This window comes from Penicillium daleae, assembly GCF_028827525.1.
Source record: "Penicillium daleae strain IBT 16125 chromosome Unknown utg000002l_segment0_segment0, whole genome shotgun sequence".
Taxonomy (NCBI): Eukaryota; Fungi; Ascomycota; class Eurotiomycetes; order Eurotiales; family Aspergillaceae; genus Penicillium; species Penicillium daleae.
Genome location: NW_026623150.1, coordinates 2,100,710 through 2,128,260, shown reverse-complemented (window position 1 = coordinate 2,128,260; position 27,551 = coordinate 2,100,710). Strand labels below are relative to the sequence as shown.

The 27,551-nt window shown below is 52.9% G+C and overlaps 9 protein-coding genes across 9 annotated transcripts; 3 read left to right on the top strand and 6 right to left on the bottom strand.

Moving 5' to 3' along the window:
• Positions 1-1,039: 1,039 nt before the first annotated feature.
• N7458_001782 (serum paraoxonase/arylesterase family protein) lies at positions 1,040-2,409 on the bottom strand (the record flags this gene model as incomplete). The annotated part of the gene is made up of 2 exons (XM_056905165.1): positions 1,040-2,002; positions 2,095-2,409. The coding sequence occupies 2 exons, from the start codon at positions 2,407-2,409 to the stop codon at positions 1,040-1,042; spliced, it is 1,278 nt and encodes a 425-aa protein (XP_056769272.1).
• A 790-nt stretch (positions 2,410-3,199) lies between these two features.
• N7458_001781 (ZZ type zinc finger domain protein) lies at positions 3,200-6,073 on the bottom strand (the record flags this gene model as incomplete). The annotated part of the gene is made up of 4 exons (XM_056905164.1): positions 3,200-4,495; positions 4,562-4,773; positions 4,831-5,719; positions 5,942-6,073. The coding sequence occupies 4 exons, from the start codon at positions 6,071-6,073 to the stop codon at positions 3,200-3,202; spliced, it is 2,529 nt and encodes an 842-aa protein (XP_056769271.1).
• Positions 6,074-7,057: 984 nt separating this feature from the next.
• Positions 7,058-9,173, bottom strand: N7458_001780 (uncharacterized protein; the record flags this gene model as incomplete). Its single annotated transcript, XM_056905163.1, has 2 exons — positions 7,058-8,480; positions 8,545-9,173. 2 exons carry the CDS (start codon positions 9,171-9,173, stop codon positions 7,058-7,060), a joined length of 2,052 nt encoding a protein of 683 aa, XP_056769270.1.
• Positions 9,174-10,085: 912 nt separating this feature from the next.
• Positions 10,086-11,222, bottom strand: N7458_001779 (putative RNA binding protein Rnp24; the record flags this gene model as incomplete). Its single annotated transcript, XM_056905162.1, has 1 exon — positions 10,086-11,222. One exon carries the CDS (start codon positions 11,220-11,222, stop codon positions 10,086-10,088), a length of 1,137 nt encoding a protein of 378 aa, XP_056769269.1.
• Positions 11,223-11,503: 281 nt separating this feature from the next.
• Positions 11,504-12,627, top strand: N7458_001778 (uncharacterized protein; the record flags this gene model as incomplete). Its single annotated transcript, XM_056905161.1, has 3 exons — positions 11,504-11,598; positions 11,656-11,772; positions 11,835-12,627. 3 exons carry the CDS (start codon positions 11,504-11,506, stop codon positions 12,625-12,627), a joined length of 1,005 nt encoding a protein of 334 aa, XP_056769268.1.
• A 552-nt stretch (positions 12,628-13,179) lies between these two features.
• On the top strand, positions 13,180-14,465 carry N7458_001777 (exosome non-catalytic core subunit RRP4; the record flags this gene model as incomplete). Its single annotated transcript, XM_056905160.1, has 2 exons — positions 13,180-13,385; positions 13,514-14,465. The coding sequence occupies 2 exons, from the start codon at positions 13,180-13,182 to the stop codon at positions 14,463-14,465; spliced, it is 1,158 nt and encodes a 385-aa protein (XP_056769267.1).
• A 759-nt stretch (positions 14,466-15,224) lies between these two features.
• On the top strand, positions 15,225-16,840 carry N7458_001776 (IFRD domain-containing protein; the record flags this gene model as incomplete). Its single annotated transcript, XM_056905159.1, has 2 exons — positions 15,225-15,415; positions 15,586-16,840. 2 exons carry the CDS (start codon positions 15,225-15,227, stop codon positions 16,838-16,840), a joined length of 1,446 nt encoding a protein of 481 aa, XP_056769266.1.
• Positions 16,841-18,666: 1,826 nt separating this feature from the next.
• N7458_001775 (oxysterol-binding protein related protein OSH3) lies at positions 18,667-21,579 on the bottom strand (the record flags this gene model as incomplete). The annotated part of the gene is made up of 2 exons (XM_056905158.1): positions 18,667-21,477; positions 21,544-21,579. 2 exons carry the CDS (start codon positions 21,577-21,579, stop codon positions 18,667-18,669), a joined length of 2,847 nt encoding a protein of 948 aa, XP_056769265.1.
• Positions 21,580-22,478: 899 nt separating this feature from the next.
• On the bottom strand, positions 22,479-26,987 carry spt6 (chromatin-remodeling histone chaperone SPT6; the record flags this gene model as incomplete). Its single annotated transcript, XM_056905157.1, has 4 exons — positions 22,479-22,726; positions 22,788-26,448; positions 26,576-26,743; positions 26,811-26,987. The coding sequence occupies 4 exons, from the start codon at positions 26,985-26,987 to the stop codon at positions 22,479-22,481; spliced, it is 4,254 nt and encodes a 1,417-aa protein (XP_056769264.1).
• Between the last annotated feature and the right edge of the window lie 564 nt (positions 26,988-27,551).

Below are 27,551 nucleotides of genomic sequence, written 5' to 3'. Positions count from 1 at the left end.
TATTTTTCGATCTTTGACATTTATTCTTTCGCGATTTCCCCCAGCGACGAGTTCCCACCTTGACGCGGTGCTGGGGCTTAGTAGTCCCCACTGACTTTCGGTCGGCCGGGGATGAAGCCAAGAGGAACTCACTTCTTTTCCCTGTTTCTTCTGTTTCTGTTTCTGTTTCTGTTTCTGTTTCTGTTTCTGTTTCTGTTTCTGTTTCTGTTTCTGTTTCTGTTTCTGTTTCTGTTTCTGTTTCTGTTTCTGTTTCTGTTTCTGTTTCTGTTTCTGTTTCTGTTTCTGTTTCTGTTTCTGTTTCTGTTTCTGTTTCTGTTTCTGTTTCTGTTTCTGTTTCTGTTTCTGTTTTGCCTTTTCTCATGTCTTCTTTCCCATGTCTGCATGTCCATGTTCGGGAGAAGAGTCGGGTTGCTGCAATCGGGTCCTGTTCGAGTTTGTTGTTTGGTGTTGGAGATGCGACGCGCCCTGTTCTTCGTCCTGTTTGGAGTTTTGATTTGAAAGGATACCTGTAGAAATGCAAATCGTTTTGTTCTTGAAATGGTATTTCTAGTCTCCTTGTAGATTTTAAAAGTTTCATGGGAGTCGGTCAGGTGTATATGAAAGCCCCCGATCGTCATGTCGAGACTGGCGTTTCGCATGAGTCCATGAAGAGCGCCAACCCCGACGACGGCGACAGCATCATCAAGGGTAGGATCTGAACTCTCTCAAGCAGTTCTACGTTTCATGTTGTCTGCATACGTGGTAAAGAATCTGCTGCTTTTCTGGGTCTGGATGGAACTGTTACCTCTAAAGCGGAAGACCTGATCCCCGAACAGGTATACAATCGAAGAGACTTGTAAAGACTACATCAATCGAGGGTAAAGATTCAAGGGGATCAAAGAGCAGCTATATTATCTGAGCCGATCTTCCATGAGTCTATGGTACATGGACATGTATACTCACAGCAAGACTCGTCCATTTCAAACACTCAAAACGGTTCTTTCCGGGGTAACTTCTCATGCCATTCAAGAGACATCCATATATACAACTGTCCATATTCCTACAAATCAACCAGCACAGCAATCATACTCTCTGACAAGAACCCCGTCACAAACAACCAAGCCTTCTTCCCCTCCGACCCATCCCCCTCCCGCTGCTCAACAGGAACCAAAACCGCCGCACTAGCACTCCGAATCCTCCTCCCATCATCCTCAAACAACAACCTCTTCTCCCAACCTCCCGTACTAGCTCCAACCTCCTCCTTCCTCTTCTCCTTCGCATACCAAACCTGCACCGCCTCCAACGCGTCCGGATCCCGCCCAGTCTGCGGAAGATAAAATCCCTGCGAAACACCTGCGACAACGAAACCACTCGCATCCTCGCCGTCACTCGCGTACGGATCCACATAGTAACTCGGGTTATCAGTGACAGTGTCAAAGACGATAGTATCATGCACAGAAAGAGTGTTATTCTCGAACCGCGTCGCAAGGCACAACTCCCCACCCATCGTGCTGGCAATAACAACCTCAGACTCAGAGCGGGCATGGCCGAGACCGTTGTTATTCCATAATCCACTGTGCGCGATAGACGCAGTCAGGTGTGCGGTTTCATCGGCGACGTTGTGTAGTTGCTGGAGCTGGATGTGGATGATGTTGGTCCATTTTGCGGACGGCCAGACGTCTTCGACGAGTCTCATGAGACCGGCGCGGTAGAAGTGGTCGTTTGTTACGTAGAAGGAGGTCGGACTGTCTGCATAGATGTCGTTGGGGGTTTGGATGAGCGGGTGTCGGATGGAGCGGACGTGCTGCGCTGAGGTAGAATGTAGGACGTGGTGGAAGAGCTCGATTTGAGAGCGTGCTGTGGGAATGGACGGTGAGTCTGGGGTGGATTCTGGGTTTGGTAGGTGGTTGACGGCGAAGATGTAGACTGCGGCTGGGTGTTCGGGGTCTGGGATGACGTCTATGCCGTGGGTGACGAAGGGGCCGTTGAAGTTTTCGAGTGTCAGACGGGTGGATTTGAAGGTCTGATATTGATTAAGGGAGCTTGTCAGTATATTGCTAGTGCTTCTGTATGATCTGGACCTCGGCATCATGACGAGGGAATTGCTGTACGAACCTTCGGGTCGACAACATGAATAGATCCCCGACCTGCAGCTTTAGCATCAAAATGAGCCAGAGCGGGGAACCAGTCGAAGCGGGTCTCTTTCACGTCCTCGCACGCCGTGAACAGCAGGTTGGCTGGGCGGTAATAGTGCACATCTTCGCAATGAACGGTATCCTCAATGATGATGGGCCCTTGGCCCACACCGAGTACAGTTGACTTTGGCGTTAAAAAAGGACCGCCGACTTTGATCATATGCACAACTGCTGGGCCCAGGGTAGCCACCAGGATGGCAATCAGGCCTAAAAAGGCCGAACTCGAGAATCCCATTGCCGCGTCGGGGTTGCCGGGGCTGGACTGGAAACGAGAGAATCGAAGCTTCCAGGACTGGGTAGGACGGTTAGCACAGTAAATATTAGAACGAAGGAAAGTGCGAGAGGGGGAAGTAGCAAATCAAGGTCGAAGGAGATTAGTTCCACTCTTCCCCTCTGTGCTCTGGTGAGGAGTCGAACCGAATCGGGAGAAAGATGCCTCGGTCTTTTTTCCCAGCATGTTGTGTTACACATCTTCATCGCGAGCTCTGCGCGGGGATGTGGAGTCGGAGCGGGTCCGAGAACCCCAACAGAAGAAGTGGATGGGTTTGGGTTTTGATTTTGGTATATACGGAGCGTGGCCAGTTACAAGTCAAGGTACGTATGAATGAGCAAGAAAATGCATTTGACTATCTGGAGCAAAGCGAAATGCAGCGGCGATGATCTTTTCTGGGGGACGCTTGCAGCTGGAGCTGGAACAGCGTCCAGGAGAGTGAACTTGTCCAAGGTGGAGAGCCCCTTGCATAAGAATGGCTGGAGGGTGAGAGGGACCGACGACCAAAGAAAAAAAAAAGAGTGAGATTGTCAAAGGATCAAATTCAAAAGATCAAGGAAATTAAACATCAAATTATCAAAGGCTGGCCATGGCAGAAGTGGCCCAGCTGTGTTTAGGTTAGAGCAGATTGGAAAAAGTAACAAGAAAAAAAAGACCAGTTCCGAAACCTTCCAGCGTGCAAATTCCCAATTCCTATCGTGTCATGAAAGTCAGGCAAAGCCTGTTGTCGTGTAAATGTAGGCAAGCAATTTGTCTAGTGAATAGACTGCTTCGCCTCCAAGAACTCCTGATCGCTAGCATCCAGGACATCGTATTCTTCATCGGTCAAGAAGCCAGCATCGGTAGAGGCTTCGTCCAGGGTGAGGCTCTCCACATCTTCCAGGACATCAGCCTCGGAAACGGTCGACACAGTCGGAGCCGGGCGGGTCTCGGCCACAGCCTCGTGGAGGCTAGACTCGGGAGACTCCTTCTCCAGCTTGGGGAAGATCATGCCACTGCCGGCAGTGTCGGGGGTGACAGTAGAAGACTCGGTCTCGGGCAGCTCCTCAAAGATCATCTTCACCGGCTCCACGGTCGATGGAGTAGGAGACACAATTCCCTGTACCTGAACATCGCACCACAATCGGTGGCCAATGGGGATACCATTGGGAAGTTTCAGGCGCCAGTATGAGATAGCAGTGCCCTCACGGCGAGGAGTGCGCAGGGTCACGCTGAAATCGGCGCTCTGTCCGGGTCCCAGAGGAGCGGTAAGCTTGTTACTCTCCATCGCACAGCGGATGGACTCGACGCTAGATGGGTGGCTAGAGTCGACGTTGAACATGGTGTCTCCGCCGACGAAGCGGACATCACTGCCAGCTGGCCAGGCAAAGGGGCCGGGGTTGAAGAGAGTCCAAGTCTGGCGGAAAACGGTGTTGGGAGGCAGCTTGGTACCATCAGCGATCGCATCGCGAACGAAGTAAGCCTTGTAGTTGGCCGAGTCTTGCTCTTGGGCAGCCTCTGGTGCCTCAACCGTGGGGACCGGGGCGTAAGGAGCGGGCCAAGCGGGCTCGTGCTTGGTGGCCTCCACCTCTACGGGAGCCTGCTCCACGACAACGGGCTTCTTTTCCTCGACATCCTCATGCAGAGCAGCCGAGTCAACAGTCTCGCGAGGCTGGTCACCCAGGGAAACTCGGCCAGGAACAGATTCATCCTCGTTGATAGTGCTGACCGTGACGGTGCGGACGGGAGTCTTAAACTTGATCAAGGGGTGGGTGCGGTTATGCCCGTGGTTAGGGTGAGCCTCGCAGCTCGCACAGAAGTCAACGTCGTCACAGACGGCGCACTTGTATCGAACCCCAGTGATGTAGCTCTGAGCAGGCTTGTCCTTGCACAGTAGGCCATCGCAGAAGATGCCAAAGTGAACCTCGGAGTCACGAGGCTGCTCACCAATAGCATCGTAGATAGGAGCGAAGCGGTGACCAGGATGGTTCTGGTGAGCCATCTTGATGCAGCTGGGGCAGTAGTCCCAGTCAGGGCAGGACAGGCACTTGTGGCGGGTACCGACGATGTGCTAGAAGTGGTTAGCATGTGGTCGGAGAGGAGATCGAGATGTGTGCCAAAGTTGAGAGCATCTTACCTTCTCACATCCATCACAGATGGCGGCGTGTTTGAACTGCCGGCCGGGAAGGCAACGAGACATGATGAGGTTCTTCAAGCAGAAGTTGCGGTCCGAGCCAAGGGAGAAGGTGTGGGCGGGATGGTGACCGTGCTTGTTGCGCAGCAGGCAGCGAAGGCAGAGGTCATAATCCTCGCACTCAGTGCAACGCACAAGGTTGCTCTCATCTACCTCTGTATTTCATATTAGTGCTGGTCCTGAATGAAAAAAAAGCATAGAGCACAACATACCACGGCAGCATCCATTGCACATGGGCTGCTCATCGCCCTGAATAGCCACATCAGTCTGACTGGTGAAGCCAGGAATGAGGGAAGCCTCCATCTCCTGGACTCGTTCAGTGGCGGGGGGCTCGTAAGCTGGGCACACTGCAATCTGGGGCTTGATCTCCTCCTCGTCCTGCACGGTAGCAACCTTTGCAGTGGGCTCGGAGGTCTCCTTGGCCACAGCCTGAGTCTGAGGGTGACGGGGAGGTATGGTCTCAGTGGTGCTGTTGGTCACAATACCGTTCACCACCATCCGCTTGATCAGCCAGTGGCCGTCGCTGCGGCACGAGGCACCCGCGTCGATGCACTGTGGGCACAGGTCATAGTCTCCGTACTCGCAGATACTGCAGTGATAGTGCTCATTGGCAATGGATCGACCACAGTTGTTGCAGTCGATACAAAACATCCCATTGGGCGAGTTGTGAGAGATGACGGGGAAACGAATCTTGTCTTCAGCCTCGAAGTCACGGTAGTGAGGAGGTTGAGTGGAGGTCTGGATCGGCTGTGGTGGGAAGGCGTCGACCTCGAGCGAGGTGCTTGCCAGCTCAGAGGTAGCTGGGAGGCTCTCGGGATGAGCCATGGGGATAGGTGAGCTGAGGACGGTCTCAAGGTAACTGTATCGTGGAGGGCTTTGAGTGATCGGCTGAGCCGGGAGTGAGAAGTCTGAAGGTACCGCCGCCGAGGTATCGACCACGGTGGCCCTGATGCGAAGCTTGGACTTGGCTTTGGCAGCACGGTAGAGTTGTTTGTAGACGGAGGGGTTGGCTTCGTCTAGGTGAATGTAGTTGCCGGCGCTGTCGGAATAGCGTTCGAAGATGACGTTGACATTTGCCGGAACGCCGAGAAGCAAGCGGAGCTAAACCCAAGAGATCAGTTAGTCAACATTCAACCGCAATCGGCGTTTAGGTTGGTAATTTTAAGGCCATCATTTATCACTTATCACCAGACATCAAAGAGATGTTTCCATCACCGTCGAGTCATCGATCATGGCGATCACCGAGCTGATCATTGAGATAAGGGAACGGGGGGCGGACTGGAGGTCCGGTCGGAGCTTGAGTGGAGACAAGAAATAGCTTACCTTTTGGGGGAGCACCTGAGCCTGGAGGTCCTTCAGAGGTAACTTGAAGCGACGGTTGCTGTCGTTGTAAAGAACTTTGATTGAGATTTGATGGTCTGGACCTGGGTGTGATGGGAGGGCTTGAGTAGCCATGATGCAAGTTGATGGGGGAAGAGGATGTGGAGGTGGGAAGTACTCCGTTCACGGCACTAAGAGGGAGATAAGGAATCCCAAGAGCTCCGGGGGGGGAGCGAGGTTCACTACGGTGTAGAGGGACAAGTTTGAAGGGGAAAGGAGATTAGAAAGAGAGGCTGATGGAAGGGGGATGAGAATATGAAAGCAGAGTGAAAGAGTCAGCGATAGAAGAGTGGGAAAGTGAGGAAGAGCAAGTCGAGGGAGAATGACAGAGCCGAGCAGGCAGAGAGCGCTGACGATGGGGGGAAGAGGGTCAGCTGCCAGCCCGTGGGCGGTGTACGGATTATGTAAGACCCGTCCGGTGGGGTCACGCCTTTACCCGGACGGTACGGTACACGAGAAGGCGTTTGTAATGACTGTAAGAATGGATTGTACTGTAATAATACATACAGCATAGGCCATCCTACTTATGTATTCCTGGGAGGTTTATTGGGGTAAACAGTCACGCAGTGTATACCTCGGAATGGAATATAAAGCATTGAGATTCCCCCATCTACATGACTATCTGACTACATGAGCATTTACTAGTGCGATTCCAAGGACAAGAACACGACTGAGCGGCAAGGTATAGAATACTTTTTGTTGGTATTTCGTAGCCCTCTGTCATCGGGAGCGAAAGAAATGAGAGGTCATGCAACAGGGCCTAGATCATGCGAAGCGATCAAAGACAGATGAGGGGGGGAGAAAGACGAGCTGGGGTGGGTTTTGCGGGGACATGAGAAATGAGGGGGGAGAGAACGCTCAAATGCATCCGAATAATCCAAGTCTAACGACCGTCGCCAAGACGGGCAAAAAAAAGAAAGAAAGAAAGACCACGGTAAAAGAAGAAGAACAAAAATAAGAAGAAGAAATTAGAGGGCGCAAAGAAGGATGGAAGGAGACCAAAAAAAAAGGAACAAGGGGAAAACAAGAAAAGGGGACCATGCTAAGAAAAGACGTATGTCATCCAACAGAGGAGCTGAGACCAATGCACATCAGTCCAATCACTGTGGTCCATAGTACATGCCTCCCCCCGGCCCCAGGCGGTTGTGGGTAGTAATACGTGGGACCAGGAGGGGTCATCATGCCTCCCATCCCCACAACTCCCCCAGACCCCTGCCCTGGACCTTGACCCCCGTAATTGGCACCGGAGTACATCTGGTTGGCATCGTAAAAGTACACCGTGCCACCCGATTCATGAGCAACGGTACCGGGCTGCGACGACTGCTCTCCCGAGGACGAGGGAACAACATACGGCATCGGCTGCTGACCCGGAGGGAAATTAGGCATTGAGACCCCCGGTCCCATCGGTCCATTGTATGGGGCATAGTCAGGGCCAGATCCGGGGTAATACATAGCACCAGGAGGGTAGCCTGGGTAATATCCCGGTGGTTGATAACCGTATGGCTGGAAAGGCTGAGCATGGATCGCCCGCTCGGGAATCTGCGAAAGCGGAGTTCCTGAGGGCTGGCCAGGGCCCTGCGTCATCTGCTCTTGACCAGGCCCAGCGACGGGGACAGGAACGGGAACCTGATGGTGGAATGGTTGCTCCTGCTGGGGCTGAGGTGGATTGAATGGGAAGCTGGCCGGGCTCTCGATATCAGCCACGGAGACAGCCTTTTGAGGGCGAGGTTGATGCATGGGGATGGGGGCCGGGCGACTTTCACGATAGCCGAAGTGTGGGAATTGCATAGACGGCATAGGTCCTGGCGGCAGTCCAGCACCGGTGGGCGGCATGTTAACGGGAGGGCGTGGAGGAGGAGGCAGACGAACAACGGGCTTGCTAGCATCGGGAACAACCATGGCTGGCCGCGAGTACACCGAGCCTGCCGGTGACGGGTAGCCATCTTGGGAGACGGACATTCCGAGAGATGATCGTCGGCTGACACTGAGCACGCTGGGCGTGTAGGTGTTATAATAGCTGGGTCGTCGGCCAGGGTAGAAACCACCACCTCGACCCCGGCCTCGGTAGCCCTGCTGATTCGGTCGCAATGCACGGGGAATAAAGATGAAGGAACGCTCAGTAGACGGGAAAATGTAGCGAGGAGGTTGACCAGGAAGAGAAATTCGCACCGGTTTGTCGCGGCGCAAGGGAGGGCGGTGTTGAGGAAGACGGGTATGCTGCTTTTTGGGCACCGCGGGGAACGACTTGGCCTGTGCCATTCCCGGGAGGAAGACAACGACGGGTACATTGCCGATCAAGGTAGTGCTGGAGAACGAACGATTCGGAGGTTCAGATCGAGGGGCGGTCGGGACATTCTGAACTGATGGGAACGATCCAGCGGTGGTGGGCACCTGCTTGGGCGCTGGATTCTCGCCAGCAACTGTATCATGGAGGTCGTGTGTCCACTGCCCTTCGCTTGCGTCGGGCTTGGAGGTAGAGTTCCTAGAGAATATATATATCAGCAAAAGATCCACAAAGGTCATTTGTAAAGCTAGTGCTCCCGTACTTGCGAGAATTCCCATCCACAATGAGACCGACAGGTCTCGACTTTCCTTTGTTGAAGGGACGGTGGTTATTGGGTCCCGCCTCTGACGTCCGCTTATCATGCAAGAAGAAACTTCCTCGAGTGGGCACAAAGGCCGGATTCTGCTCTCGCTCCTTGACGTATTTCTCATGCTCCCGGCGTTTCCTTGCAGCCAAGGTCTCCCGCTTCGGTTCGGTGGGCGGAGCAGACGGTGTCCGGCCCGTCTGTAGGTCTCGCCGTTCCCCCATCTGGTCAAAACTGATCTCCTCGCTATCGTCAGACACCTTCATTCCGTTCAACATCGCTTCTGTATCGGAGACGGTCATCTTGAGTCCTGGTTTTCTGGGGCATGCAGAGCTGTCTCGTTCGGTCTGACTGGGGGCCCGGCCGTTGGTCTTCCCGTTGAGCTTGTCCGTGTCCAGCGTGGTCGAAGCTGCTTCGTCACTTTCGCTAACTTCCCCGTCGGCATCTTCATCTTCCTGGTGGCTGTCGACCGAGCCCTCGCTCAAGGAATCATCGTCCAGCTCTCCAACCTGTGAGGCCTCGTCCTCGCCGTCATCGTCACGTCTCTTCCTACGGCTTGCCCCGATATGGCGTCGAGCGGGAGCCATGGTCTGGATATTATAAGGATGCCTTGAAGGAGACAGATATCAACCTCACTGGTGCTGGGTTTGGCGTTAGGGCCAGCCAACCAGGAAGGGGTGGGCAAGACAGAAGTGCGGCGAAGTGTAGTGGCGTCACAGCAAGGATGATCGATGAAATGACGGGATCAGAGGGAAGAAATTGAAGGTTATGGTTCAAAAGATACCTCACTAGGGTGATGGAGTGAAGAGAAAGAAAAGCGCAAGGGGGATGAGAGAAGGAGATGCAGGCCGGACGAGATGCGAAGCAGATATTCCACGAAAGGGCATGACATCGCAAAGAGACGTAACCCCCAATCGGGCTAGCCCAGGGCGGTGAGGAGTGTTCTGCCCGACCAGTCTAGATCTACGGAGTACTGTATGTTTCAACTTACTTTGCAGGGATAACAAAGCTGCTTTGTTTCGACATAACTATCTCAGAGTGAGCCCGAGTATGTCTTTTCCTTTCTCAAACTATTTCCAGAACATACCATATGGTTCATGTCGGTTGATGTATCCGATCCTGAAAGGGTATGCATTGTGGATCGTGAATTTACTAGAGCATGCGACACCCTTGATTGATAACACTGAAGACGCATCCGAGAACAAATAACTCCAAATCATCCACGACAAAACACAAATTCTTTTTTCCACCGAGGGGTATCTGTGAGCCCAGCGAGTAGCCGTGATGGGACTTTTATAAACATCCATGCCACGTCAACAGAACTGTACACCGCATGGCAGATCGTTGCTGTAAAGAGTCTCTCTAACAAACCCATCTCAAGACGCCCGCAGTAGAGTTGCAATGATCCAGCAAAAATACATAATAGAGACATTCCCAAAGAACCAACCTCACTTTCTGTGGTGGTCCAGAAAAGACTGCCAAAAAGACGAGTCACACATTTAGTCAAAAGTGACCTTCTTGCCTTGGGCTTCAACAATGGCACCACTAAGACGTTGCACAGTCTCCTTGGAGTACCGAGACTCATCAATGTCTGGCCGCCTTTGCTTACGAACTCGGGGCTGCTCCTCAGACGGCTCAGCACCCTCCTCAGTAATTGCAGGTTGACCATTCTTCTTTCCTTCGCCATCCTTGCCAAAGCGCTTCTTGTATCGTGTTGACGCATCCTCCGCAAACTCCATTCTCATTCGGCGACCCAAGAGCTGATTCACCCAGATTCGACGCTGGTAGGGCTTCTTGGCCTTCTTCTTCGCCTTCTTCTTGGGCTTCTTGCTTTCTTCGTCAGAGTCGGAGCTGTCGCTGGACTCTTCTTCCTCTTCCTCCTCCTCCTTCTCCATCACGAAGCCTCTCACCGCTGCTTCCGAGGCCGCAATTTCTTCAAACTCCACCCAAGCATACCCCTTGCATTTTCCTGTGTCCTGGAAGGTCGCCATATGCACATTGGCCACCGTTCCACATTTCGCAAAGTGTTCCTCGAGGGATTCCTTCGTAACGTCGAAGCTCAGGTTGCCTACGAAGATACGCTTGGATGGAGGATTGCCAGGCTTGGCCGAGGTAGCAGCGTTACCCTGATCCGCAGTCTTCTCGGGCCGACCTTCAAAGCTATTCGCATTCTTGATCAGCACGCGGCGGCCTGTCAGTAGTTGCTCGCTCAGACCAATTGCTTCCTCCAGAGCCTTCTCGGTGGAAAAGTCAACGTAGGCAAAGCCCTTGTTCTGGGGACGCCCGAACTTCTCAGCACCATTGGGCATGTGTACTCGTGTAATCGTATCATTGGAGAAGGAGCAATTGTCGATGAAGAATTGGCGCAGGTCGTCCTTGGTGGTGTTGAAGGACAAATTGCCGATCCAGACTCCATACTGAGAGCGCTTTGCCTGCGCATCGGCAGCGTCTTTAGATTCGACCTTCTCAGTCTGAGGCTTTCCGGTGTCGTCAGCCTCTCCGTCGGTCTTCTTGACTTTCTTCGCCTTTCGTAGGGCTTTTTTCGATGGCGGCTCCGGCGCAGAAATATCGATCTCGAGTTCGGGGCCGTCTTGAAGCTTGCGCTTCTTCTGGCTGGGGTCGGCGACTTCAGTCATGATGAATCTTAGGCAAATTTTTCACCAGGAAGATTTGAGAGGGCAATCTTCAAGGTTTGTGAACCGTTTGAAAAAATGTGGACTGTAGACTGTCCAAAGATCTTCGGGTCGGCGCTAATCAATTTTTTACGGCGGCCCGGAGATACTAATCGCGCAAGCCTGACATCCGTGCTTGGCGCGCGTCTTGCAACTTGCCCCGACCATTTCCTTTCCATCAAAGCCCAAGCAATCTCAATCCCTCTCAACAGCTGCTATCTTGCCATCTAGGATCTAATTTCACCATGGCAGAAGAAGTTACCGACTCCAAGCCCGTCTCGGAGGCTCTACCCGATGCCCCGGAAGCTACCCCTGCAAAGCAGTCGGTGCACTCTTTCAAGTACGACGTCTTGACAGTGTCGATGTATGAAATATCTGGCTAAATCGTGGCCTCTAGGAAAAAATATGCCAAGTTGAAAATGAAGTTTACCAAGCAAGAGTTGGAGAGCGAGGCTCTGATTCGCGAAGAGCTCCGCATCGAAGATCTCTCCAAGCGCATCCAAGAACAGAACGAGTATGCTGCCCCTCGGGTCCATATATTGGGATCACAAGAACCGGGTGCTAATTCAGCTGCAGTCAATTGCTTGAAATCCTCCTCGAGTTCAATGACAGTCTCCATGTGTCCCCGTCTGTACGATACGACTTGACTATGCCCGATGACGCCCCTTTCCTTCCACCTGCCGAACAAGAGATTGCGCCCCTGATTAGTGACGCGGCCCTCGCCAGAACCGCATTGAAGGAAGCCAAATCTGAATTAGCAAACGGCAACCTCTCGACGAGCGCTTATCGACAGGTGGAAGAGAGCGTCAAGCGGAACAAGGAGTTTGCTCCAGCAATGCAGTACAGTAAATTGATCCAAATTCCGCACACCGCCGCCAGTGCTCCAGACCAAGAGCAAGGATCCAACGGTGTCAGACGCACACTCGGATATCTCACTCCCGAGCGTGAAACCGAGTACTACCTAGCACTGGACGCCAAGCTGGGGGACGAGACAGCTATAGCGCAACTCGCGCGTATCCCCGACCCACCCACATTCGCCGAGCGAGAGCGAGAAGCTGTACTGCGAAATCCCGCATCGGTCTACAACTGGCTGCGACGCAATCAACCACAGGCCCTGCAGGATCACGAGGTCGCATCGGAGAAGTCTACGTCACGCCCGTCCAACGCGCGCTCCTCGAAGCGGGCGCCTGCACAGCGCAAGGAAGAGGAGACTCTCGATGAGGATGGGATGGAACAGGAGCCTACGCCGAAAAACAAGCGCAAGCGTGACGAGGATGCTGGATATAGGCCCAAGGGAGGCAATAGCCGTTCAAAGAAGAAGAAGGATGAGCCTGCGGCTTCTGCCAATCGCAGTGCAAAGAAGGCATGAGAGAGGGTATAAGCTTCGTGGATATCTGTGTCCGCTGTATTTCAATTTTTTATTCTGATGTATTAATATGGCATTTGCATTGAGTCCTATCACCGAGCTGGGTCTACGATATGAAATTCAACAGATACGCTTCAAGAAACACGATTCTCAAGTCCCAAATTTAATCACCCCTTAGCGGAAGGTACAACCAAAAAATGAAGTACACTGTTACAGAGATAGTCAAAGGATGGACTGACCGTCGGCGGAATTGCCTGTCGATGTTCGCAACCATATCTGCCTTGTTCAGCACCAACAACTAGGTCCATCAATTCTTTCGAAAAATTGCTCAATCTCAGTATACTGCTTGTAGCTGCTTCATTCAAACAGTTAATCTAATTTCAAATTCGATATATAGACCATACACTTATCAAAAGTTGCAGTTCCAAGTTTAGTATATACTTGGGGCTCATAGTGGGGACGGTCACGTGAATACAAAAGTCTTGGACCTTATCCAGCACCTTCAAATCCTCTCAGAGACACATTTTCCCTCCAATCCACACACAGCCCGACACAATGGGAATCATAATTCTCCCTCCGGTGGTAGAGGACATCCTCCCTCGCCATGACGAATCCGATGACTCCATGTCCGTCGACTCAGACGAAGATGTTGAAATGAGCGGCGTGCGGGCACCGAAGCGGGCCCGCATAGGAAATCAGACCGTGTCGACAGGCGTCGTCACGCCCGGTGAGGTGGTCACAGACGATCCGCAATGGATGAGGTTAGTGTTCTTAACCCCCACGCAGAGGCTTTGACAGCTTTGAAGCTTCCCATCAGCCCCTCCGAGCCGGACCTTGGCCTTGTCGATCTTGAAAGAGATCCTCTACAACAGAGCTAACCCATTCGCAGAGGTCACGGCACATACATGACCCCCCTCTCAACCTCAATTATCGCCACTGTCGCCGGTACAGTCCACAAAACCAATAAGCTCCTTTCCGTCCACCCCCTCCGCGCCCGCTACACACCCGAGATCGGTGATCTCGTCGTGGGCCGCATTGTCGAAGTCCAGTCCAAGCGGTGGAAGGTTGACGTTGCCGCCCCGCTCCTCGCCCAGCTCCCACTCTCTGCCATCAACTTGCCCGGTGGTATTCTCCGTCGGCGAACAAGCTCCGACGAGCTGCAGATTCGGACCTTCTTCAGCGAGGGCGACCTGGTTGTCGCAGAAGTGCAGAGCGTGCACCAAGATGGCTCAGCCTCGCTTCACACCCGCTCGCTGAAGTACGGTAAGCTGCGGAATGGCGTGTTCCTCGCCGTGACTGGCACTGGTGGTAGTGGGGCATCTAGCTCTACCACGAAGGGCGGCGTGGGTGCTGGGTCTTTGCGGCCTGGAGCTGGTAGCGGAATGGGTGGTGTTGTGCGATCACGACGACAGGTATGGACGGTTAGCACACATAATGGCGGTGGTGAGGTGGACGTTATTCTTGGAGTGAATGGGTACATTTGGATTTCGAAGCATGCCGATGGTGCAAGTGCGGCCTCGTCCACTACAGATCACGTTTCTATCACGCGCATGGAAGAGATGGTTTCCACCTCGATCTACTCCAGCCAGAACGATGAGATCCCGCCGCAGACCCGTCGGGAAATCGCACGGTTGGCACAGTGCATCCAGGTCCTGGTACAAGGCGGCATTCGCGTGGATGAGGAGACCGTAATGGGTGCCTACGAGGCTAGTCTGCAGGTGGATCTGGAGGTGGGCGATGATGAAGATGAGGATGAGGAGACGAGGCATGAAGGGCGGGAATACTTGGAGGGTGCCAAGTCACGGCGCATCTTGGAGCTGGTCGTTCAGCAGGTCAAATAGGACCTGGTTAGGACTTGATTGATTCTATGATTTTCTGATCGATTGTATGAATACGGCGGAGTTGGTGATACCCCTCAAAAAAGAAAAAGTTTTCAATTGTATACTAGTAATCTACAAAACGTGGTTAGATGTAAAAGCTCCGATCAGATAATGCTCGCCATCTTCCATGCAGATCATACGATACTCATGAGTAGCATCTGGTAATGTGATTCCTTGGAACGGACTTTTTATAGTTTTGGGCTTGGGATCCCCCGCACTGGCGGTCAGCTCGACAACTGGTGAACCGCGGTTTCTGCCGAGTCTAATGATCAAGTCAAGGTACTTCCAGTTTGTACGTATCGAGTATAGTCATGTAATGTACCTCTGGTCAACTCTCTCATCCATTAATCATCCCGTCCATTATTGGCAGAGTCGCTCTCTCTCTCTCCAGACAGGCTGATCTGCTCTGCCTTGGGCCTTGGATCTTTCCTCTTTCTTTCGCCCTTTCCTTTCCTTCCCTTCACACCCTCTCTCATCCCTCGAGACCACCATATGTTTCTCCTGCAAGACGATGTGCTATCTTACGCTCTCCATCGCCAGATTTCGCTTCGCCATAGCTCCATTCCAATAGGATAAATTCGCCACCTGATTTCATCCTCTCTGACCTTTTCTCTTTTTCCCTACTCTCGAGCTCGAGGCTCAAGCCCTCGGTCTTTTCTCTATCTCTCTCTCCACTTCTCACAACTCACCGGTCACTCCCTCTCATCTCTCTCTTTCACCATGCCTGATCTTCGTCGCCAAATTTTCGAGAGCGGCAAGACCGTCTCGCGGAAGGCTGCTTCTCGGGAGGCTTCCCGCACCAACTCCCGCGCAAGCTCCAAGCAGAACTCTCGCCAGTCCTCGCGAAATGCGAGTCGCCAGGCCTCCGACGATGAGGACGCGGGCTTCCTCTCTGATGATACTGCTCTAAGGTGAGTGTTAATTATGCCCATTTCATCTCCAATGAGCTTCATTTATGCCTCGCTTTCCCTTTTCTGTGCATTCCAAGTCCATCCCTCATGGGTCCCACCCGTGGCGGGATGATGTCACCGATGTCGCATTTTTTCTGATCGACCTGGCACTGACCACTCCCAAACTATAGTATCGGCTCTCTAGACGACGAGAATCCGGAGACTGAAAATGACGACTGGCCGCAGGAGCTGGCCGACCGTATGGCGGAGATTCTTGATCGCAAGAGAAGCAGCGTGCAGGGCCGTGAAGAGGCACTCGCTGCATTCTGCCGCTTGACCAAATATCACTATGCAGAGGAAGAGACTCGCCCGCACATCACCGATTTGCTGGGTGCATTTGCAAGGAGCATTCGCAGCGAGTCTAGCACCCGCGAGACGACCTTGGCCCTTCGTGCTATTGAGTTGCTGGTGATTACCTCGTGTGACGATAAGATCTATGAGAATGCCGAGCCTCTGCTTACCCGCTTCATCCGCGACTCGACTTCTAATGCGGTCAAGGCGGCTGCGATATATTGTCTCGGTGCATGCACGAATTTCGGCGGCGCAGGTGAGGAGGGTATTCTCGAGCAGATGACCTTCCTTCTGGACATCATTGCTTCGGACGGTCAGTCCATCGACGCTGCCGACGACCCAACCAGCGTCACCGCCGCCCTGCATGTCTGGGGCTTCCTTCTCTCGGAGGTCGATGACTTTGAAAGTGAAAGTGAGGACGCGGTCCAGATATTCATCGACCAGCTCAACAGTAGCGACTCGGGTGTTCAGATCGCCGCGGGCGAGAACATTGCCCTCCTCTATGAGAAAAGCTACACGCCTCAAGAGGATGACGATGATGATGATAGTGAAGAAGAGGACGAGACCGATGAACAGGTTCATGACGATCCCACCAGCGGACCCAAGCTGATTAAACGGTACAATGCATACCACAACACACCCGAGTTGGAGCGCCAGCTCGCCAGCCTAGCGACCGTGCACTCAAAGCGCATCAGCAAGCGAGAGAAGAAGTCGCTCCACGGTAACTTTGCCTCGATTCTGACCACGGTCGAGAACCCTCGTCGCGGGCCGCGGTACAACATGGCCATCGACCAGGATACCAACCGACGCTACGGCAGCACGTTAACGGTCAAGATCGGCCGCCATGGCATCATGAGCATTGACCGATGGTGGAAGTGGGTGCGACTGCAGTCCCTGCGCCGGATCCTACAAGGTGGCTTTGCCGAGCATTACTTCCAGGGTAATCGAGCTGTGCTGGATAATCTGCCGGTCATGATGCGTCTGGCCCAGGCAGGCGGGTCGGATGATCGTCAGACGGCCAGGAAGGCAGCAAGGATGCGCAACTCGAAGCGCTGGGCTGCACATTCTGATAGTGACGATGCGGATATGGAGTAAAGGTCGGGTCTAGATGTGTTCTGCGTGGGGGATGAAGAGTGTGTTCGTTCTGGCTCTTTTGATACTGGTTTACGGCATGTCTATCTCTACTCTGCACAGGGAAATCCCATACATGTGTTACATACAGTGGCCTCCCCTGTCTGCGAAGACTTGTGGAGCTCGATTCAAGTGATTATGTTTGCTTTTGGTTACAGTGATGCTGAGATTCGGAGCTCTGTTTATGGAGATGGCAGTATACGATGCAATGATCATTATTGGGAAATCAACATTCCCTCCTGTGTTCGAATTGTGAAATTCAGTTGAAAATAAGCAATGAATCTTATCATTTGGCTTTTCTTTGCGGAAACCGTTGCGTTTTGGAAAAGAAGCTGGAGTACGTCTACGTCTGTTGACGTCGTGTCACGATTCGACACGCCCAGATATATATTGACCGAGAAGCATCTGATTCACCTCTCATGGCATCCTGAATCCATCCCTGATCATAAAGAAAAACTAATACTTTTAACGACCCACCCGAAAACAGTAGTAAACCCCTGGTAATAACCCCCATCCTCCTTAGTAGGGTATAAGTAAAGTTCCACCACCAGACTTACACTTAGCCTACTATCCTACTGTACACCAAAACCAGCGACGAAGGCGGCTATAGTTCAACGGATCCTCATGTCACCCAATCAGCGCTCTATTAGTGTAGTGGTCTAGCACGTGAGATTTTGATTACACCCGATCATCGGGTAGCATCAGATCTTCTCAAGTCCCAGGTTCGAACCCTGGATGGAGCTGATTTCATTCCTTTTTTTTTTGGGTCTTTTTTTCACTTTTGGATTAGTAGTACCACACAACATAATAAATAAGACACCAGTTACTAGTCCCACTTATGGGCCTTTAGGACTAAGTACTGTAACTCTTGCTTCCATTTGTCTCACCTTCTTCTACCAAATAAAAATTTCAATTCCAGCAACGCCTAAAATAGACATATCACGTCACGTTACTCTAGTTCTGCAGACCACCATAACAGATGAAGCTATTCCACCACCGACAACGTCCAAGTCGCTCCTTTCGTGTAGTTGGTTATCACGTGGGATTTTGAAAATTGAATATTTCCCTTTTTCTCCTTGAAGTCTTCCCAAAACGCAAGTTCGAATCTTGCAAGGAGCTTGGTTTTGTTTTTTGGTGCGTTTTGTGTGATATATTGCAATATATCGTTATGATCGAGCTATTTTGTGAGAGTGGGATAAAAATAAGCTTGGAAGTGAAAGTAGGTAGGGAATGGCTTGATTTATTTATGTAGTCTGTAGCTGGAGTTTAGTAGGGGTGATTTATTGAATGAAAGTTGAATGAGAGTAGTGATAGCATACGCATGGCGAGAAAGCATGGAAAAGAAGTTTATGTGCTATCTTGAAAGTCTCGTCACTGCTAAGGTAATGACTGCTTCCCTCGAAAGATGAGAGACCATGAGTAGGATACTGGAATGAGCCATTTGAGCTGGGCTGTTCCAAAGATAACAAGTCTATCATAGTAAACCAAAGGGACCGCCCTGGTAGAACCTTAAAAGACTGATCAAGTGGAGAGATATATTCTATGTAACCATCACTATACTCTAGAACAAGTCCAGCTAGCGCCAAACACACTTCTAACCTCCACCTTCCCTCAATAGAAGGCCACTTTCCAAAGAAGACACCCAGAAACCAAGCTTCTGTACAAGTCCTCCTCTCCCCCTCAACGAAAAACAAACCCATCCGATCCAAATGGGAGGGGGAATAAAGAAAATGAAAACGAAAAATGGAACGCAAGAGAAACACACACACACACATATCCAACCTCCCATCTTAATCCTCAAAAACAGGCACAACACCCGTCCAACCCCCCTTCGCCCTCTCATCCCAATACCCATCCTTCCCACCCTTCAACCGCCACACAACCTCCCCATCCGAATCCTCACTCACCCGCGTAAACCACCTCGGCGTCCAATTCTCACCCGCGGCTTCCATCTCGCGCCTACGCGCACGCTGACCCTCCTCAAGCTGGACTTTGACTTCCTCCGCGCGATCGAGGTCACCCTCCTCCAGCGCGCGCTGGTCAGGTCTCAGTCGGGAATCTGTCACGGGTAGACGACCTTCTTCGATAGATGTGATTTCATTCAGGGCTACGGCAAAGGCTGTTAGGCCGTAGTGCTTGGGGGCGCTGGGGACGAGGGGGCCGGCGGTCCAGATAGGTTTGCCGGAGGGACTGCCGTCGCGGGTGAGACTGAGAGAGGCGGGCCATGTACCCGCTAGGCCCAGGGAGATGGGTTGATTGTACGAGTCGATGGCGCGGGTGGTAACTTCTTCGCTGCGACCGGAGAACATACCGCCGGACTTGAAGGTGGAGATGGAGCGGTGGCCGGTGGACTCGTTGGAAACGGCCAATTCACCGACAGGCTCGACGTATTTCTCGCCGGCGATGATGTTGCGTAGGAAGGAGGTTGCGGGTGTCCAGCTGAAGCGCTCGCCGGTGGCGTGTAGGGTGATCCGCACGCGGCCCTCGGTCGTGATTTCAGCGGACTTGCCCCAGAATTTCTGGCTGGGCATGGGCGATTGTGCTAGGCTCCATTCGCGACTGTCGGCTTGGTAGGCGAGTTGGACAGGTCGGTGGGAGACCTTCTCTGCGATGAAGCGGAAGCCTTGGTCTTCACGGATGAGCTCGTAGGTCTCGCCGAGCATGGGGTTGAATGGTTTGCGGATGGAGCGTTCGCGGACACGGTTGCTGGATAGCGAGGAGAGGGCAAATGCGGTTACGTACATGAGACGTTCGACGGGGTCAGAGGCTTGGGCTGCTTGGTCGAGGAGTGAAGAGTATTCCATGATCTCTGCAGCACGCTGGAGTAAGGACAGAGGCTCGTTGGCAGAGACGGGCATGGATATCGTAGACAAGTCCTTGCCGACGTTTTTGCGTAGGAACCCGATCAAACTGGGAGGAAGAACCGTTGGCGCTGTGATGTTCTGACGTCGACGAATCTTGTCAAGAGGTAATGGCGCGAGGGATTTCGGACGGGCTGGGAACAAGGGAGAGGCACTGCTGGTGTCGTGCGGAGTTGTAGCCTCAGTCTCATCTTCGCTGTCTGAAGGTGCATCATCTTCAACGTTCTCGGCAGCATCCGCAGCATCTTCGTTGTCGCTATCTTGGATAGTCAACAGCGGAGACGCCGCGCCTCCATCCGTTGCATCAAAGAATTCTTGCGAGATATCTGACTCCATACTCTTCCGAGGAACGATGGCAGACCGCGGCGGGTGTCGGCGGTGTTTACTCTCAGCGATCAGCGTCGAGAACTCCGAGACCGCATGGTCAAGATCACGCAGCACAGCCATCAGGTTATCATGAATCTCATCCATGCCATCAGCATGACTGGCAATGCTTGCAGGTCTACCATTTCCGTTTGGCTTTGGCACAACCAACTGGGACGAGCTGGAGTTGGTCTGTTCAGGACCGGGCGGCCGTTTGGAGTTAGTTTGCGAGCTCCCACTGGTCTTGCGCTTCCAGAATGACCGCTTGGGATCTGCGCTTGGCGCATCATGGGCAGCAGGACCGGGACTCGGGGAACGACCACCCGGCGGTTCGATGGGCGACGGGGCCGGAGACACCAGATACTTGGGGTCGGTATCCCTAGCTAGACGGCGCACCGCATCTCGCGAACCGGAGACCTTGCTGACCAGCTTCTCAACATGCGCCCACTCAGCCTCTTCCTCTGGCGAAGGGTGTCCCGGCGTCGTCAGGCGAAGCTGCGGTGGCCTTCCTACAACATGGAGTTCATTCTGGTTCGGCGAGTCCTTTGACGAAGCTCTTTCCAGCGCGCGCCTCCAAGACAGAAAGTCTTGATCGTTACTTGCGCGGAGATGCCAAATCTCTGTGCCTGAATCGATCGAAATCTCGCGCGACTTTTCGTTGGTAGCCACCGCCGCCAACGAGAGTGGAATAGCACCGCGCAGCGTGGACGAGTTCGGGTCATGGTAATACGACAGCGTCGACGAGGTAAAGTCCAGCGAGAAGAAACGACGCGCCCAGCCCTGGTGTCTCTTCCGCCGACGCTTCTGCAGCAATCCCGTGTGCACCGACGAGTCCGACACCTGCGCGCTCAGGGTGGATTTGCTGTTTCCGCGCCGGCGCGTTCGGGGCTGGGGCAGGGAATCGGAGGAGCCGCCCGCGTGGGAGCGTGCGATGGACGGCGGCGCGGATCCATGGGGGTGTAGACCAGTTGGGTAGGTCAGGAGCACGAGAGTGACCGTCTTGGAGATTTGTTTGGAGAAGGTATTGTCGAAAACCAGCGCGTAATTGCCCGCCTCACTGGCTGGCACATCGTAGGTGCCCTGAGAGATGCGATCTGCCTCACACTTGCCAATCCACTTGATCGACTTGAGACCAATAGCCGTGAGCTTCTCGATGACGGTGGACTGTTGGTTCCGGGAGGTGCCCGCGTTGGCGGCCGTGGCGGGTAGGTTCTCGGTCGAATCGGTGCTGTGGGAGTCGGAGGCGGGCAGATGGGAGCTCAGACTGGACTGGCCGGGGTGCTTGAAGATTCCAAAGTTCACCGACTTCTTGTGCGGCTGAATACTCCAGGAGATGGTGTGGTTGGCGCCGACGTTGATCCATCGTACGAAGTACGACTGGCGAGATGGTAGAGTTGATTAGCTTGCGCTGAGATTCAAGAGCTGGTTGCGATTGCTCCTTACCTTGCTATGGATCTCCAGCTCCTCCATTGCCGCCATGATTGCGCAGACTGAAGAGAGGGGAATGTAACAGTTGTGAGCTCCGCGAGGAACAGCCGTCGCAATCCGGTGGAGTTGGGGCTGAGAGGGGCAGTGGAGCAATGCTGAGGCGGACAAAGGCAGGACAGGGACAGGACAGGGACAGGACAGTACTCCGAAATAAGAATGCTAAACAAGGGCCTATACTAACGACTGAATACAAACAGACGACAAAATATTCACATCAGAAACGACGGGACGAAGAACATGAATACATCACCATCGAAGTCAACATGTTGTTCTCTTCGGGGCTGGGCGGAACGGTTCAAATGGGCCAGTCCCGAGGCCGAGCGTTCACATGTACTCCTTGTCTTGGTCTTTTGAACGCGAGGATCGTCGTGCTTATGCTTCCCCGGCAGAGTTCCATGGGAGGCCCCGCGCTAGTTCCTAGTAGTCTCTTGTCCTACCACGAACGACTGTTGTTGACTGGAGGTGACTATATAGAAAAACACATTCGCTATACTTCATGCTAATCCCACTTCTCAGTTATATGTCTACTCTCTGTATATAAACTCGGCAAATACCCCCATGCGAAAATGCTGTTATTTGGTCAAGCTGCCTAATGGTTACAGAAATGCCCAGTGCTCCCCCCCCAAACGACCAGAAGGTGTATCAGATTAAAGGCAAAAGAGAGAGAAAAAAAAAGGGGAAAATGATGAAGTGGGAAGAGGCAAAGGGAGACATTCAAATGATCAAGTGATTGATCGAAAAAAATAATGCAAATATGCCCATCTGGTGTTTTGTTTCTTTCCTCAAAGCGCTTTTTCCTTTTAGAAATCCAACCCCGAACAGACAAAGGAACCATTGAAAAAAAAATTGAAATTGAAATAGTACACTGTACAGGCGGTCTGGTTCCTCGCTTACCTCCGGTTGCGTTGCATGTTGCTGAACATCAACTTGAACCCATTGCACAGGGCCTGCATGTCCGGGTACGGGTTCTTCTGCAACTCGTAGCCCTGAGGAATCACCTTGACGGGCCAGTTCTGGAGACGCGACTGCTCACCCGCCTTGAAACAAAGGAAGAAGTAGCCGGGGTATTTGGGATTGATGCAGAAAGCATACGCCGAGCGACGAGGGTTGGCCTTGGTATAAGTCTCGAGCCATTGGTCTGGAAATGATTAATATGGGCAGACTTGAAGCAGTTGAAGGGGAAAAAAAAGAAAACTCACCAGTCTCAGCCTTGCTGCCCTCCTTATACTTCTCGTTCAGCACCATCTCGTCCACCTTCTTGGCCATCGCCTTGACATGGTTGACAATGAGGTCATCGAGATCACTGTAGCTGTACTTGCCGCCGATGCGCAACACACGACCAACGGAGAACTCATTCTCCTTGTCCAGCTCGAGAACATCGATATGCTGATACACACCCTGTGCCACCTTCCAGGTAACAGCAAGGTGGTCATGGCCTCGGGACGAAGGACGGATGACCACATCACCACGGCTGCGAGAACCCAAATACTCCTCCGCCTGGGTGGAGTTGAATGGCTTGAAGAGTGGGTGCTTGATCACACGCATTGCCTGTCCGCCCTGCTGCTCCTTCTCTTGCAGGGACTCTCGGTCCTTGCGCTCCTGCACCTCGTCCCAGTCGCCGAAGCCATGGTCGGGGACATTGCGAATGGGATTGCTGACCTGGTCCTCACGTAGAGAAACATTGCAGGTGAAGCCCTTGCGGTTCAGGAATATGATTTTGGCGGGTACCGTCTGGTGTGGCGAGAAGACGTTCCGCACGGGAATGTCGTAGGGCAATCCGAGTTCGGTCTCTGCGACCAGCGCATCGATTCCGCAGTCCAGCTTTGCATCGATATGGTCCTCAAACACCCGCTTGAGCGCAATGGGGACCACCATGCCGGCCCTGAGAGACTCGGGTGTCTCGCCGGTCAACATGGTGAAGACTTCATCGGTGCCAAGGAACACAAACTGCTTACGGAGCTCCTCGTAAGGCTGTTGCAATTCCGCACGGATCGTCTCCAGGGTGGCGCGCTTGCGCTGGTTGAGGTTCTTCTCCAGCTGCTCGGCATACTCTTCCAAGATCAAATCGTTGACACGGTCTTGCTGGTCGTCACGGAACAGCTTGCGCACGATGGCACCGGCACCGTTCTCATCGGTCTCAGCCTTGATATCCTCCTCGTCTAGCTCGAGAGCATCAGCTGCCATTTTGCGAGCGATATCGTAGTCTTCAGGATGCACACGGGTGTTGTCCAGCGGATCCGCATCCGGGTCAACGCTCTCGAAATCAAGGAAGAGGAAACTGGCGCAGTTGCTCCATACTTGAGGGGACATGGCCGGGTACTGTACGTTGAAGCCCAACAGTTCCTGACGGTTGTTTACAACGCCGCCGTTCATGTTCACAATCTTCAGCAGGTGGGCTGCCTTTCGCTCGCCAAGACCACAGACGTATGGCACGAGATTCGCGGTCAGGGGGTCATTGACGGCCTCATTCAGATCCACACCGACCAAGTTGACCATATCTACCAAGGCAGTCTCGAGCTGCTTGATCAGCAGCTCCTGAGATACCAGCTGCTGACCAGGCTTGAATTGGATAGAAACAATGTCGCGGCCCAAGGCAGCATACTCCTTGAGAGGGCTCTGCAGATACCGACCCAGCGCCACGCAGTAATGGGTCAAAGGTCCGAAACCGGGGTTGTCATTCTGGGCGCGAGGACTGTTGTGGTACAAACGAGCAACCTCATCGTTGACAATGACGGTCTCAAGACGATCGCTTACCTCCTCGTCGCGATCATCAGCGTATGGGGCTCCACGAACGTCCTTCAAGTCAACGAAGTCGGTCAAAGTCTTGTAGAGCCGCCGAGTTTCCGGCGTCATACCGGAAACACCGAGAACGTCGGGCTTGCGGCGATCAATCAAATCCAAGAGAGCAGGTACATCCGCGCCATCTTTAATGCCGCGGGACTGGTCTCCCACAGAAAGATCCATAAACTTTCCATTTTCAAGAACACGACCATCCTCCTCAATGTAGGCCCAGTGAATCGGGTCTCGGCCAATAACGCCAGTTCCAATGGACAGTGTGAGAGCCCGTGGTACTGTGCCCAGGACCATTCCCTTGGGCTTGTAAGGAGCCTGGTCCAATCGCTGCGAGAAAGCCTCGCGGCACTCCTTGGCTACATGGTTCTCGCACTCCTGTCGAATGTTCTCCTTCACGCTGCGATTGATCAACCGCTCCAGTTTGCCAAGTGCTAGATCCACCACGTCGCGACGGAGCCGGTTCCACGCGTCTGCAACTTCCGAGTAATTATCAGACTCAATATCGGCATACATGCGTTGCTTGAACTGGTCGAAATTCTCAAAGCGAACCTTCACTTCCACCAGGTTCTCCTCTTCAGCCTTGAGCATTCGTAGGAACATCTCAGGGCGACGAGCGATGTCGCTGAGTTGCTGGTTCCGCAAGTACTTGAATTCATAGTATGGGTGTTGCTCATCGATTCGGCGCAAACCCTTTTCAGTGCGGAAGCAGTCGACAACACCATTCATGTAATATGCTTGTCGGATCACCTTGCGCATCTTGGGGCTCAACACGAGTTCCTCAGCAAACATAGACTTGGCAGCCTTGAGGACCTGGTCGGAGTTGGAGAAGTCGGTGTCCACAAACTGATCAGCCAGCTCCTCGGGTCGCTCACTGGAGTCTTCGGTATATTGTCGGCGGCCTTCCTTGGACGCATTCTGGGCAAATGCATCCGCAGTGAGACCGAAAGCGCGGACAAGACTATATGCCTTTCCATTCCGCACGCGTTCGAAGAAGGTTTTGCTGGTGGCCTTGCGTCGCTGTGTTTCTCCGTTGGTTTCACCATTGACTGTGGAAAGATCACGAAGTTGAGAAGCATATTGGAAATGAATGTAGTCCTGTACATCCTGAAGCTCCTCCATGGTTGTTGCTGCAACCAATAGGTCCTCCACAATGGCGTCATTGATGCCGAAGAGACTTTGTAGACTGTCGTAAGACTTTTGAATGGTGTTGCGCTTGTCAACCAGCGCACGGAACTTGAGGTCATATTCGAAAATATCCCACAGATCGGTCATATTCAAGAGTTTCTCGGCGCGAATATTGTACTGTGCAGACTCGTCGTCCGGATTGGCCCCGTTGACTGGCTCCTTGACTGCGTGGATCATGTAGTCCTTGCGATGTTGAAAGATGAAAGGAACTTCATAGTCATCCGTGATTAAGAATTCGAGCATCTTGGCCACTGACCGCTGGAATGGCTCGTGCAACTCCGGGTCGATGCGCTTCTTGAGCAACATGAGTTGGGAAATCCACATGGCTTCCTCGCGGAATTGATCATCTGTCAATGTTACGTGGCGATACGGTTCACGGGCAATCTGGTGGCGCTCAGGCTCATCCCGAAGGCGGATCTGGTTGTCGTCCTCCGTCAACATCTTCTCCGCCAACTGGGACGGCTCGAAGATGTCCTTCAGATCAAGATGGCGGTCCTCGTCAAGCTTGTCTTCATCTTCCTGCTCTTCAATGTCCAAAGCAAACCGGTAGTCCTCGCCATCACCGAAGGCGGCTCGTAAATCTTCCACGGCATTTTCATCCAGACCCGCTGCCTCTGTGGCTCCTAGACCCGGCACAGTTGCTCGGACGGGTGCTGCAACTTCAAGATCATCGCGTTCACGTAGTGCCTCCTCGTCAGAGAATGTGTCTTCCTCAATGAAATCATCCATCTCATCGTGCCTACGACCGCCGCGGTGGCTGGGTCGGCTGTATTGCGGCGCCGCTTCCTCCTCCTCATCAGAGTTGAACATGTCATCGATACCCTGGGACGGTCCGCGGTGGTCGCGATCTCGACCTCGCTTGAGGCGCTTGAATTTGGATTGCTATATGCGCCGAATCATCGTTAGTAAATGTATCCATAGTCGTCAAAGGCCATCCGCTCGGTGCGGATGACCGCCAATTCGTGACAGGAGGTAATCCAATGACAATAGAAAAGTTCAGGTCTCGTACATCAGATGTGGCGCCCCGGCTCAGACCGGGGACATGCTCGCCAATCAGTTCCAGATCTTCCTCATCAAGGTGTTCTTCTTCGCGAGCACGTGGCCGTTTCTTCTCCGACCTGCGCTTGGTGCGCTCCTCGATCTCTTCATCTTCGTCGACGATGAAACCTTCGCGAACCTATAATTGTTGACCATAAGTCAGTTGCGCCCAAAGTTACTAGCCCAGAGACACAGGCGATACTTACTGCGCGCGCGGCGTCTTCATCGTCGTCCTCGTCCTCATCTTCTTCGCTCGAATCGTCATAGTGGCGTTCAGCGCTGGGTCCGTCGCGGCGATCCTCGTCATAGTTCTCGGAGACCTCCCCCTCATTCTCCTCATCATCCAGCATGGCCTCACCCTCGACCAGGTCGCGGAGACTCATCGTGGCTGATCGGAAAGGTCCTTCAGCTCGGCGGAGTGTAAAGAACTGGGCCTGCGGGGAGGGAAGGGAGAGATTTGCAATGGATGGCAGATCTAACACCCGGCAGTGCCCGACTCAGTGAGATAGAGAAAAGGTTGAATTTTGGGAGGACAGAGAGTCGAGCAAGAGAAGAAAGGACCGGACCACGACTGTCGGCGAGGGAGGACGCGGTGGCGGTGATTGGCTGGTGGGAGCTGCCTTGGGTGGCTGATGAATGATGTGGCTGGTGAATAAAGATCACGTGATGACATCAACTATGGCCTCACAGAAAAGGCTCACTTCACCATCCTCGACTGGTCATTTCCCAAGAAGTAAACCTTTCATGATATTGACAGAATCAAACTCATGATATCCCCGAACAACCTAAATTCACCCAAGAAAATCCAGATAAAGCAGATTCTCTGGCGAGGGATTTTCCTCCAGAGTCCTATGCGGTAAAGAGTAGTGGAGAAGCAGCAACACCTGTGTTTCAGTAAGAGTAGAGACACCAACAACCATTCCCATCTTTTTACTTCTTCTGATCAT